General features: G+C 41.3%; 1 protein-coding gene across 50 annotated transcripts in view; it reads right to left on the bottom strand.

Moving 5' to 3' along the window:
• The window catches only part of FOXP1 (forkhead box P1), a 618,285-nt gene that overhangs the window by 67,510 nt on the left and 537,095 nt on the right, over positions 1 to 13,680 (bottom strand). For all 50 annotated transcript variants that reach the window (XM_081528351.1, XM_081528327.1, XM_081528350.1 and 47 more), the window contains one exon: positions 11,858 to 12,062. In XM_081528351.1, coding sequence (XP_081384477.1) covers positions 11,858 to 12,062 — 205 coding nt within the window. The remainder of the gene's footprint in view (positions 1 to 11,857; positions 12,063 to 13,680) is intronic.

Below are 13,680 nucleotides of genomic sequence, written 5' to 3'. Positions count from 1 at the left end.
CATGGCCAACAGGTAGCAACATCTATCAATGGGTTCCTGATCGTCAACGTTTCATAAATTCACTATATTCTGAACATTCAGGCTCAGCAATGACTCCGTGCCAGCCTGACTGTGCTAGTTGACCGGGATGTGGCAACTGGCAAAGGATATGGAAACGTCACAGAGTTCACTGCATCCAAAAAGTTCACCTGATGCGAATGTGGGGGATGGGAATATAGCCACAGCGATCTACCACTAGTGCTCACGTTTAACTAGCCACACACTCTATCTCATTTTGCCTATATTTGTATCACTGCATTTATTATACTGTGTTGGCAAGTGTCTGTCTCCGTGTTTCTCTCTCTAGGCTGCGAGCTCCTTAAGGGAAAGAAGCATGTTCAAGTCTTCTCTTAATTTCCAGAACCTACGATTAGTAAATAAAAGCTCAATAAAGGTGGCTTGAACAAATAAATGGCCTTAAAAAACAACCATATTCATTAGTATTTAATTAATTAAATCATTAAAAACATTTAATGTTCATGGAGGACTGCCTATGTACCAGAGACTAAAATGTGCACAAACTCATTTCATTGACAAGGCCAGGTATAGTAGTGTACCCATTTCACAGAGGGCACAATGAGGCACATCAAGATGAAGCACATGGAGTAGGTTGCCTGTCCTGGAATGCAGGCCATATGGTTTCAGAGTCCACACTGCCAACCACTAAACATCAAAGCTGCCCCCACACTGATAGAGGTAAGAGCCACAATCCAGCAAAGCATGTTCTCTTTCTGCTCCTGCTTCAGGAGCTTGGCTTTTGCTGTGCCCTCTGCCTAGAGGGCTTGTCCCTGTCTGATCAAGGGTCATTTCCTCAGAGAGGCTTTGCCAGACCCATGTATACAAACAATGACTACAGCCATGCTCTTAATCCTTTGCGGCTTCGTTTTTTCCCCTGGAACTTAATTCTGTCTTTTCATTACACGATTATGTGCCTGTTCTACTTCTCTTCTCCTGCAATGTCAGCTCCATGAGGTCAGACTGTCAAGGTCAGGGTTTTACCCCTCAAAGCCAAGGACACTTGGGTCAGAGCTAGTGTGAAGTTTTGCAGAATAAACGGATCCACTTCAGTACTGTCTGGTGACTTCGGTCCTGCAAAGGCACGCTTTTTTGGTTGAACTTTGGACAAAACTTCCCCATTTATCCTTGTTAAGTTTCTTTTTATTTCTCCCTGTACAATCCTCTAATTTATTCAAACACTACTGGATTATTCCAGCTCTTGGTGTCAAATTTTTTTTTCTAATTAAAGTAAACTGCCATTTATTTCTCACACTGATCTTTAACATGGAGACATCTTGTTCTTGTCTTAAATATGACTCATATGGAAAAATGTAAGTTGGATATAGGGGCTCATGTATACCAGAGTGTTTCCATCAATATTTTAGATATAAAAAGGAGAGACATAGCTAGAGATGCCTGTCCAATTCGAAGATCTATAAGTAATCATTGCAGTGGAGTTTTTTAGCCTTTTGGATGTATAACCAGAAATTCCACCAGATGACTAAAATGGCCCCTCTTGAAAGCAAATACCACATCATGTACACAAACACTTTAGATTTCTCTTTCCTTTTGCCATAATATACCTTCAAATTCAACCTTCACAGCCAAGCTGTAAAATACACACACAGTGCAGATCCTTCAAAGATAGAGACATATTTTTTTAAAAAAAGAAAAGAAAGAGAAAGGAAAAAAGAAAGAAAGGAAAGAAATATTAACTTGCCCTTAGACTGATTTCCTTGAAGACTATAAAAGGAATAAAATTTGAAGGTCATAAAACTATGTCTATTTGTTTAGGGAAGTCTTACAGGTAGTATAAATATCATCAGCTACAGTTGCTATGAGGTCTGTTTGTTTACCAAACAAGAATACAAATAGTTTCACAAAAGCGGAACAAAATTTGGGTATATAAATGGAGAAGCTTTTGCCTTCGGGTAAATTTTCCAAAGTGCTTTTTAAAATGTGACTATTTTTCACCTTCTTCGCTGGGAAATTTCTGTTTTCTCGGTTCCCCCTTTTCAGTTCTGGCACCTCTGGGGAATGTTTTATTCTCAGATTTCTAAGACTGATAATGATTAGCTTTTCCTTTTCCCTTTCCTTTTTTTGAGACTGTAAAAACCAAAGCCATTAGTCCAACAACCCAAACGGCACAATAAAAGTAAGTTCTCACAAACGAAAATGCAAAAAGAGAGAAGAAGAAAGCTGCAGTTTACATACCAAGTCTAGGACAAGCATGCCATCCTCAAATTGAGTCCACCCATGAATAACCACCTAGATAGGAATGTATGTACACGACATTTTATAAAACAGGTATGTTTCAGACACCTGAATTATACCCTCTGGGTTAACCATTTGCTTCTAAAAAATAAAAGGAAGAAGGTTAAGTGAGGAGGTAATCGGCAAGGCAAGGCTGTTCTGGAATTTCTTGGCTGAGTGTGAGTGTGTGTGGTGTGTGTACTTGAGAACGCAGATTTGCCGTTAAACAAACTGTACCACAGAGGCCACTACGAGTTGAGGGCTTCCCTTCACACTACATTGACCACGGTACCTACCAGGCACAGCCCCGTGTCTTTCTGTGAATGGGACACACCACCATATGGACGGAGACACTGAACAAGCTGTACAACTCTTGGCGACATGTGCCCGGGGGATTGTCCCGTATTACCACCACCTGGGCTGTGGCAATTGTGCTGTGTCTGTGGAGAGGCACAGAGGAGCCCAGCAGGATGTTATTTTTGAGTACACAGAACAAGGAAAATTACAGTTAGGAGAATTCTCTGGCTAGCGTATCTGTTGCTCAATTCCCGAAATAGTTTCCCAGAGGAACGGTTATCTGCTTTATTCACACAGGCAGAAATGACAAGCTGGAACACATATTAACAGTTTCCCTTTGTGAGTTTCCACTATTGTTTTAATGAGGAGAATATACTTTATAATATACTTAGGCCCCGACTGATCACAAAGCAGGGTGGGGGGTGGAATGAAAAAAGTGAGGACAGCTCTACATACCCAACCTACTCATTTGCATCACCCAAGCCAGCCAGTCCACACAGTGCTGTCTCCCTTGGAAAGAGCTGAGAGCCAGGATGCCAGGTGGCCCTGGTGCAAAACAGCGTCTTGGTAAACCTTGAAAAAGGGCGTGCCTTGCTTTTAAAGTCTACTTCATAGATGCCTGCTCACTGGGTCCCAACAACGGCTGGCTTAAAAACCTCCCTGGTGGTCCAGGGGTTAAGAGGCAGGGGGTGCAGATTCTGTCCCTGGTTGGGAAGCTAAGATCCCACATGCCTTGCAGCCAAAAAATCAAAACATAAAACAGAAGCAATGTTGTAACAAATTCAATACAGACTTTAAAAATGGTCCACATCACATACACACACAAACAAAATCTTTAAGTTAAAAAATGCAAACCAAAACAAACAGCAAAAACCAAAACACTGGACTCTTGGCTGTCATTTAAGCAAGAACCCCCACTAGGAGTTTTCCAAGCCACATGCCCTTCTGTCGACCCTTGGGCTCCCTTTCTGCTTGGGCTCCCTTTCTACTTGTGGATGGATCCACATTCACCAAAGAAAACTTTCTATTCATTTAATCCAAGAGGTAAAGTGTACATTTCAACCAGACGTTTTTACAGGTAAAAAGGCAAAACCTAGTATAACAGGCTATGCATCGGAGCCACCCAAAGATGAGTCCTCACCCCTTTTCTGCTATATGCTTTCCTTTACAGCCCTGGTGTGGAATGAATGTTAAGAAAGCTAATGTGCATTAGGTGTTTCCACACAAATGCAAGTAACTATGAAATAGCTGAGTGCCAACCAAGGCATTGGGTGAAAAAAAACTCTTATCAGCAAGAGCTGCTCATCACTAAACAAGGACTAACTTCCATAGTGAGAGAAAACAGGGGTTCAAAATTGATTTTGTGTGAGAAACCTGGCATGTTGGACAGAAACTACCCACAGTTGAGATTCATATTATACCACAGCCCAAGGAAAAAAATAAAATAAAAATCAACTGAATTTCAGAGAAACTTATAAAACAAATCTGACTCTCCAGACCTATGATGTCATTTTATGGGAAAAGTATGTATCATTTAAACACAATAAATAGAAAAAAGATTTATAGGTTCTAACGATGGTGTGTTATGGTAAAAGGTATTTTATTGAGATAAAACATAATAGCCATTTGAAAATAATGGCTGAGTGTTTTTCTTTTCATCACCCGACAAAGTGAATAGTTAAGAAAGTCCATAAACCAGTCTCCCAGGATGTGCTACGATGTTAAAGGTTTTCTCTCTTTGCCCTTCCTGAATGTGTGGAATGACAGGAGATGACACAGCATCAGGCTACACTACCCTGAGAAAAGTTTTCCTTCCATTTCTAAAACCTAGGAACAACTGGTTTCAAGCAGAGAGACAAAAGGATTGCAGTTCTTTTAAATGTGACAATTGCCAAACACCCAGCAGTGCTTTGGTGCACAAAAAGTTAATAAGTCCCCAGGAGTTTCTTTCAGACATAAGCAGGGCCAGTTTTGCCTTAAACAGGCAGACAGACATGGGACAGCTGATGCTGCCAAGAGCTGGCTCTGGAGCAGAAAGCAGTGCCTGTAATTTAGGCCTCAGTAGTCAGCTGCACCCGTGTCTCTTTCTTGTCCCTTATCACACCTGACAGGACACGCTCAGCCTGCTTTCTATAGTCTCCACTGCTTGTCACCTGTGTCCTTGTCACCCCTGCCTTCCGTCTGTGCAAAAAAAATTAGTGGGGGAGAAGAACGGGCTGTAGAGAAAGATGGGGGACTTCTCCCTAATTACAGCCCAACAGACAGGCTGGCGCCAGGCTACCATCTCGGAAGGTTATGGGCTGACCCTGATCCGGAAGCTGTATCCCCTGGAGGCTGTAACCCAGAGTCTGGGGTGCAGTTCAGGTGGTTCTGATGAGCAGTCCTCCTGGGAACCACCAGAATGTGGCAGCCACTGCAAGGACCTGAGACTTGGTGACACCCTAGTTCCAGTTGCTACCTGGTCCCTAACTAGCTGTGTGACGCATGCAAGTAACACATTGCCCAACAACATCATCTGTACAAAGAAGACAGTAACCCATAGGGCTATTGCGAGGATACAATGGGAAAATCAAGATCAAGGCCTTTATCAAGTCCTTTATGCATTGTGAGTGGCACAAAGTAATAGCTCCATAAACGATAGGTGCCTGAGCATCACCATCATATGCTCGTTTCTGATCCTTTCTAGCAGTAGCAGTATCTGTACTCTCTTGGCTCATACAAGAATGGCAAGCCACTCATTCTGTGGACTCCACATGTCTGGGAGAGTCATCAAAATATGGATGAAAAACTCCTTTCAAACAGTGTCAAAACCCAGGCCAACTGAGCATGCTACCTGCACTGTTTCTCAAACCTGAATGGGCATGTCAAGGACTGCATTTGAACCCTGGGACTGGGTGAAAATGCAGACCCTGACTCAGTAGGTCCAGGATAGGGCCTGCAACCCTGCATTTCTAATGAGCTCCCACGTGATACCAAAGCTGTAGGTCTACAGCCTCTGAGGAGTAAGAATGTAGGGCTTTTGTTGTTGTTTGCTGTTGTTTAGTCGCTTACTTATGTCTGACTCTTTTGTGACCCATGGGCTGTAGCCCACCAGGCTCCTCTGTCTGTGGGATTCTCCAGGCAAGAATACTGGAGTGGGTTGCCATTTCCTTCTCTAGGGGATCTTCTTGATCCAGGGATTGAACCCTGCATCTCCTACATTGGCAGGTAGATTCTTTACCATGGAACCATCAGGGAAGCCTAAGAATTTAGGGTAGGTATGACAATGAAACTCCCATACCCCATCTCACACCAGTGGAATCCAAATCTTCAGGCCTAGGAAGATGCATGTTTTAACAAATACCTGTGATGTTACCATTGGGAAATCTGAGAAACCCTGGTTCAATGGGTAACGTTGGAGTTGGCCAGCTTTTTCTATAAATGGCCAGATGGTAAACATTTCACTCTTGGTGGGCCATATGCTTTGTGCTGTGACTACTCAAGCCAGCCATTGTAGTGTGTGAAAACAGCCACAGACTACATATCAATGAACAAGCCTCACTGTGTTCCAATAAAACTTTATTTACAAAATAAGAAGCTGGCCAGATTTGGCTGGTAGGTCATAAATTGCTGACCTCTGTAACATGAGATGCCTCAACACACATGGGCAAAAAGTAGCCTGACACTTCTGAAGACAATCTGGGACAATTTGACTGCAGATTCGCCAAGACAATCTAATGAGGAGGGAAGATCTGGAGCCACTAGTTTGTTCAAGTGCTCCAAATCAAAAGAAATATGAAAGAAATTACCTGATTTTCAAAGTACTAAAAAAAAAAAAAAAAAGAAGAAGTTAACATGAGCAAGAGCTATTCAGTCATGGGAGCTAGAGCTTACTGTTTAAAAATGTCTGGCTCCAGAGGCCCTAAATATGAATATGAAAATATGCAAAAAGTTAAAGGCTTGTGTAACCGGAAGAGTTCTGAAAGCAAGCTTCTAGAATGTTAGCAAGGAAACCAAGAGCACAACTATTTATTCATCATCAGAGCATTTAGTTAAGAAAAAAAAAAAAGAAACGAAACACCAGCCATGTCCACAACTTAAGAGTTCCTTGCCTTTTGAAAACAGAGGGGCCAGTCAACATAAATGTTATTGTTATATAGTCAGATCCACAGCAATATGTCAAAAGGCCACAAATCGAAAACAGAGACTTTGTATCAAGCAAAACTGTCTGGAAGTCCAGGAGCCAAGCAAAAACCTTCAGGGGCTATTTGAAGGCAGCTGCCAGCTGAGAAGTGTGGTAACTGCGAGCAACTGAAATACCTGGGGCTATGTCAATGAGAAGGAAAAGGAAGGTATCTCCTGAGGACAGAAGGCAGGTTAGGCCTCAAAAAGAGAGAGGTTACTCAACCTGGGTCACCTGAGGCTGTGACAGAAGATTCAATAAAAGAAGAAGCTGCACAACCCAGGATCTCTCAGCAGTTTAAAGAAACCTTTCACCAAATGCTTAAGGAAACCCTGGAACAAATATTTAGGAAAGCTATGCATCTGAGACATATTTGAGTTATAAAACATCTACTAATGGTGGATGAACTAAAAGCAAAAAGCTGGGAAGGATCAGAGAGAAGGACTATCTCTGATACAGACTACAGAAGGACAGCTGAAGCAGAATAGAGACCAGATGATGTGTTCAATGATGAAACCCAAGATTTATAAGGCAGGAAGGAAAGTCAGGATACAGTTAAAGAAGAGTGCGCCTTGTTTTACATTCGCCTGTGTGCAAATCCTGCATGGGGTCCGTTTTTGTTCTTTATGTGCTGTTTCAGACTGTAAATGATTTATATTTTGCAAATCCTCCCCACCAGCCCTCCCTTTGAGAGAAGCCCAGGAACTACTTGTCTACCTTACACAGGAAACTCTGGGATTTCCCTTTAAATGTACTGATGTGCACAGGGAGAAGGCAATGGCACCCCACTCCAGTACTCTTGCCTGGAAAACCCCATGGACGGAGGAGCCTGGTAGGCTGCAGTCCATGGGGTCGCTAAGAGTCGGACACGACTGAGTGACTTCACTTTCACTTTTCACTTTCACGAATTGGAGAAGGAAATGACAACCCACTCCAGTGTTCTTGCCTGGAGAATCCCAGGGACGGCGGAGCCTGGTGGGCTGCCGTCTATGGGGTCGCACAGAGTTGGACACGACTGAAGCGACTTAGCAGCAGCAGCACACAGTGCACACAGTAGGTAAGCCAATACACAGTTGAACTGAATTTAAATCCAACTTAAAATTTCTTTTAGGAGCACTGACTTTAATCAATCATAATTGAGTATTCACTTCTGTGCTGAAGGGAGTCTCTTAAGTCCGGTTTTACAAGCTGAAAGAGAGCCTTGAATTTGCATCTCAACTATGACACTAACCAGTTCTATGACCCTAGGTCACTTATTTAATCTTAATGAATCAAATTCCTCATCTGGAAAATGGGTATAACAAACCCTGTTGCTTCCCAGTGGTCACGTGGCTAAAACGAGACATCACTCCAAAGGCAAGAGTTTAGCCAGTTGCTTGGCACAGGGACAAAAAAGATTAAATGTGAGTTTCCTTCCCCTTCCCTAGTGCATCATAATATAATGTGATATTTAGAATTTTAATTCAGGCAATTACTTAAGTAGCAATTGCTATTTGTATTTACATAGCTGCTTTGATCCAAGAAGCTCAAAGGGCTTTACTAAATTTAGCATTTTAATAAATGTTTCATTTGCATGGCGTTGATTTTGTTTACCCACACCAAAACTCGGAATTTCTTAAAGCGAGATAGTCAAGACAGTTGAGAAAACGAGATGATATCTTTGTGTTTACAGGTATCCCAGGTCGAAGTTTTGTCTATTTACCAAAGAAGTCAGGATGTCCTGGTCCTGCGGAATGAAATGACAGTGAGAGACGTGGGTGTGCCTGCTTTGCTCTGCAGCTGTTCAGTTCCTGCCTGAACTTCATCCCCACCACGCTTCTCTTGGGTCTGACAACAGAGGTATGTCTACTGCACCACTGGATTTATATGTATGTGTGTGTATATATATATATATAATCAGCACAATAAACATTACTGAATTCTCGAAAGAAAATCAAAGCACGGAGTGCAGCGCTGTGCTGAATTCTAATGATGCGGAAGGTCCGTGATCGCACTGGGACAGGATCTTAACAAGCCTTGATTTGAGCGCTGGCATCCGCCTCACAAATCACATGGGCCGCTCCTCCCCTAATGATGCTGAATATTGATACATGTCTCTACCCCGCACAACAGGGAAGTGGGTTTCTATTGGCAATCTTTACCAAAGTGTGTGTTTTTTTTTCTTCCCTTCTCTACACTCAAGGGTTTACCCTGAATGATTTAATTATAATTTTCCTTGTGTAAGACAAATTAAAGAGGAGAGTAGGAGTGTCGTGCCAAGCACATTATTTATCTCCTTAACAGATTGCAGCTCACCAAACCCCAGAGCTGCTGCAGCGGTGGCTGCTCACGGGAGCCCGAAGGATGCACAGGGGCAGGCGGCGGGGGGAGGAGCCTTCCACATGGCATGGAAATCCGACTTTGAAAAGCAAACCGCAACTCTCACACTGCTACCTTGGCCCTATGAATTTTCACATGGAGCACTCCCAACTCCTTTCAGAAAGAATTCTTAAAGCCTGTACCCCAAGATACAGCCCCAGGAGCAGCACTGGGGGTGGGGAATACTGTGTAGAAAAAAGGGAGAGCTTCAAACGAGATACATTTCACAAATGCTCCTGGTGAGTAAGGGATGGAACTTCCCAAAGGGACTCCTGAGGCAAATGACAACTCATTGTGTAAGGGAGAACGCGTCGTGAGAGGGATAACTTTTTTAAAAACCATTTCCCACTATTTAAATAGCAATATCCCCCATGGGATTTTAAAGTAAACCATCAGATGGTAAAACCATAAAATACTCATTAGTAAGTCCTTACATACAAAGCTGACTAATAACTCAACTTTTAGTGATCAATTCTGTAAGTTTGTCACTTTTTGACTTATCTTTAACCTAAGGCGCTCTGCTCATCTCTCTTATTTGTCACATTCAGTTAAAATGTGATTAGAATTTGATTCAGTCCAGCCATGTCTAGGAATCTACCACATAATATAAACTCAAGAGGTCCCAGAGATTAAGTAGTAGCATATAATTTCATAGTTGCTTCTTCTTTGCATGTACAGTTGGAGAAGTCAGCCTGCTTTTACATCCAGATTAATGCGCAGTGAAATCTGAATTCTTTCCTGATCCTTATTCTAATACTGGCAGGTAGTATAATGAAGATTAAGCCCAACTTTTGTGCAGACGCATAAGGACCATAAAACGAGAAATTCAACAAACTTATTCTCCTGGAATTAGACTGTCTCTGAGATCCATTTACTTTCAAATGCACCTTAAGACATGAAAAGGGCTATTCTTCTCCTATTTGCCTCCTTGCTAATCTACTACCTGACTCCAGATACGTAACCTTTTAGAATGAAACTGAGCACAGTGCATCTAAACAGCAAGAGTTTTCTGTGTCACAGGAAATCTGTGCAGGCTCCACAACGGCCGACAAGATTACAATAAATACTTTAAGTGCATCAGTTGGCATTTTTCACTACATGGCCCCCTTCGCTACCTATGGATAAAGATGTAATTCAATTCCTTTGCTGTAAATGGACAGCATCAACCTCAGGACACCAAAAGCAAGTAGGGCAAAGGACGACAACCTAGAACCTTTTCTTTAAAAGCTATCTAAGGTCTAGGGTTTTTTTTTTTTTTTAAATTACAAAGGCATTCTAAGAGCTTATACAGCAAGAGCTAAGACTGGCCTCCAGACATACAAACCCATCCTCACTGGAAACAAAAGAAGTCACATTTGGTCCAATGTTTCCAAACTAATTTTTACTGCCCACCATTCTGTTTTTCAAGCTCCTCTAAACCAGTAAATTAAAAGCATCTTTTAGTCCTGCTGTGTCTGCCACAGAAACTCCAAAGTGATCTTAGAAGGACAGCTGCAAGCTTTGGCTAAAACATATATAATCTCATCTCTGGAAACCCCTCACAGTGTTTGGGTTTGAACCTGATACACACACACCAACACACACACAAATATTCAAGTACTATTTTCTGTGATTATTAAGCTCTAAATGGATCAAGTACTGCTGGTATAAAGATATATATCTAATTAAATCAGTGGTCTTCATGTTCAACATTTTAAGAAACATATGAAATTATATGTGTACTTGCTTAAGTGAAGAATGTAATCAAAAAATCTTTCACTTGTCACTTTTATAAAAAAAAAATTGATTTTCCTGAATGGAAATGACATTTGCTATCACCTACGACTTTTAGGGTTTCTGTTCTTCTGTGCGTGGACACTCTGCACATGAGCTACATAGGAAACAGGTTAAAAATACACCAAAAAAAAAAGTTTTATATATATTTTCTACTTTGAAAAAGCACCGAATAGTAGTATTAATGTTTCTGGGTGCTAAGGTATAATAATACGGATTCACAGCTTCCTTTTCTTAGCACTGTCTGGTCACATGATGTATTTTGGATCTCTCAAAATACCTCAGCTTCAACAAACATCCAAGAGAAGCTCAGGGCAATTTAAAAATATCAAGTGTTAACTTCCAAACAGAAATATGGAAATTGAGTCAATGCTACAATATAGACCATGATCAGGAGAAAGCGGCTCTGTATGTCTGTGTGTGCATGTATGTAGACCCCTTCCATCAGTCCATCCTGAAAACCTTCACTGACAGTTTATTAAAAAATAAATAAAACCCAAACACTTTGGGGACACAACGGTGAAACAGATGCCCCCCCCCCACCCCCGCCTTCAGGGAGGGAACTTCAGAGTAGTGTATATTTTACCTTTTCTCAAACTGTAATTCAACACAGCCTACAGTAGACACTGCTATTTCCTTAGAAAGCACGTAAAGACAAGGAAATCAACTTGTATGCAGCGGATACTTGGCAGAAAGAGGAAGCCTGGAAGCCCAACTCATCCAAAAGAGAGATCGAAAGACTGCCTGGGTTCCTAAGCTCAGGTTCCATCTACGTAAGTGCTAATTCCATGTTGAAAAGGTGACAATAATTAGATGCTTCACACCCACACCATACTGAATACATTCTTAAGTAATTATACGCACACTCCAGTCACATGGATCCAATTAGGGATCACCAAGATAGATACGGTGAGGAGAGGCCACCCACCCCTCCACCTTACAGCCAGCTTCGGACACATCTCAGATGTGCGTTCCTACCTTTCCCTTTTGGGAGTGTGGACTGACAGCTGTCCATTGGTAGAGGCATGTGGGTTCATTATTAAGGAGGTCTTGGAAGGTGCAGAGGAAGAGACACATGTCGTGGTCAGATCCAAACTGCTGTGATTGTTGCCCGTGGTTTCTTCTGTCGTATGAGCACTTGTCACTTCTTTCCAGAGCTGCTGCAGTTCTGTTGGAATCATGCCTGAAACAAACAAATTGGATAATTAAATCAATTAACAGCTAATTCCGTCCTCTTCAAACAGTAATTAAATCAAAGAGTCAGTAAACAAAGCCTAGTGTTAGGGTTTTTTTGGTGCATGAAGCTTTTTTTTTCCTTCCCTCTCAACTAAGGCAAATACGGTAGGAAGGAATGGGTCCTCCACCTGAAGTGCCCTCATCACACATAAAAGACTCCCGTGAAAAGGATTCAGAACACAGCTATTTTTTGCAAAGACTGTATGCCTCCATCCAAACTGTTGTTTCTAGACCGCTGGGGTAAAAAAAAAAAAAAAATGTAGATAGATGTTACCGTATTTTTAGACACAAAGAAGGGCTCAAAATAAATTTGTTCAACTATACTATTATGACAATATGAACCACAAAATGAATAATTTTTGTGCTTAAGTCTTAAATGATGACAAATAGCTTTGTTATTAAATATAGTTTTTATTAATCACTTTTAGACATAAATTATGAATTCATATCGTCTTCCTGAAATGCTTTTCAACTTTTAACAGTCAAATTGATTATACTATGATTATTTCATTAACACACCTATCTTCCTCATTAATTTTGGTTTCTTGTACCACATGCTTAATTGATGGATGTGTCTACTGAAAAACTGTGTAACTTTTTATACAAGTAACACTATTATTACTGTCATTTCTTAGATCCATGCTAATGAACCATCGCAGAATGAAATGAAAACGTGAAAGAAACTGGGAGCAGTAAAGTTCTCTTTCTCTTTGAGGGGGTCAGAATGGACAGGAGTCTTGGGCAGTAAGTGTCACCTTGTTTTTTCCCTCCCAAGAAGAGATTCAATCAGTACGTCAATCTCACTATTGTGGGCACGAAGCCTTTATTCTGGCGGCATGCTTCTACAGCCCAGGATTTCCAAATCTGACCTCAAGGCATATTCTAGTGCACACACGCACAGAAGAAACATATTCTGAACGGCAGCTGACAACAACAATCTAGGAGGACAACTTGGAAGAAATCACAAACCCTTGACATCACAAGGCAATGCCACATTAGAACTGGACGCCTGGATCTCAGTTCATTGTTTCAATGAACTGGAACCGAGCTCTCCTAGGAAGCCTGCCATTTTCTGACTATATAGCAGGAACTGAAACAGGCATGTTTCTGACCAAACCTAAGGTACTGAATTTAAAAAGAAGGCTGTGTGCATTATATTCATTTGAAACACATAATAAAAAATGCCAAGGTCTAAATTTAATTTATTTTTGTCATTTAGAATACAATGGATAGATAATCATCTCAACGTGATCAGCCAAACATCTTTACTTTGCTAAACTGTTAAAGATTTTAATTATGCTAGCATTGGAGAGCACTGGTCTAATGAGGCGATGGACTCCAGAGAATCCGAGTGGTTAAGAACTGTGAAATGAGTCTGATAGGATTTTTTTATATTCACCGTGGATCGTTTGCATATCAAAGAGGAGTAAATTATTGCACAGCAGACCAATAACCTTCCCCGCCTTTCTGAGAGGAGCGTTAACAAAAACAGTTGGTCTCTCCTAACGGTTCTCCAAGAAAATGTTCAAACGCTTGAGTCTTTGCAATTAATATATATTATAAAA

This window comes from Giraffa tippelskirchi, chromosome 9 (genome assembly GCF_054371585.1).
Source record: "Giraffa tippelskirchi isolate mGirTip1 chromosome 9, T2T-mGirTip1v1.2.pri, whole genome shotgun sequence".
Lineage (NCBI taxonomy): Eukaryota > Metazoa > Chordata > Mammalia > Artiodactyla > Giraffidae > Giraffa > Giraffa tippelskirchi.
Note: the sequence above shows the minus strand (reverse complement) of the source record. Positions and strands in the feature narration are given on the sequence as shown.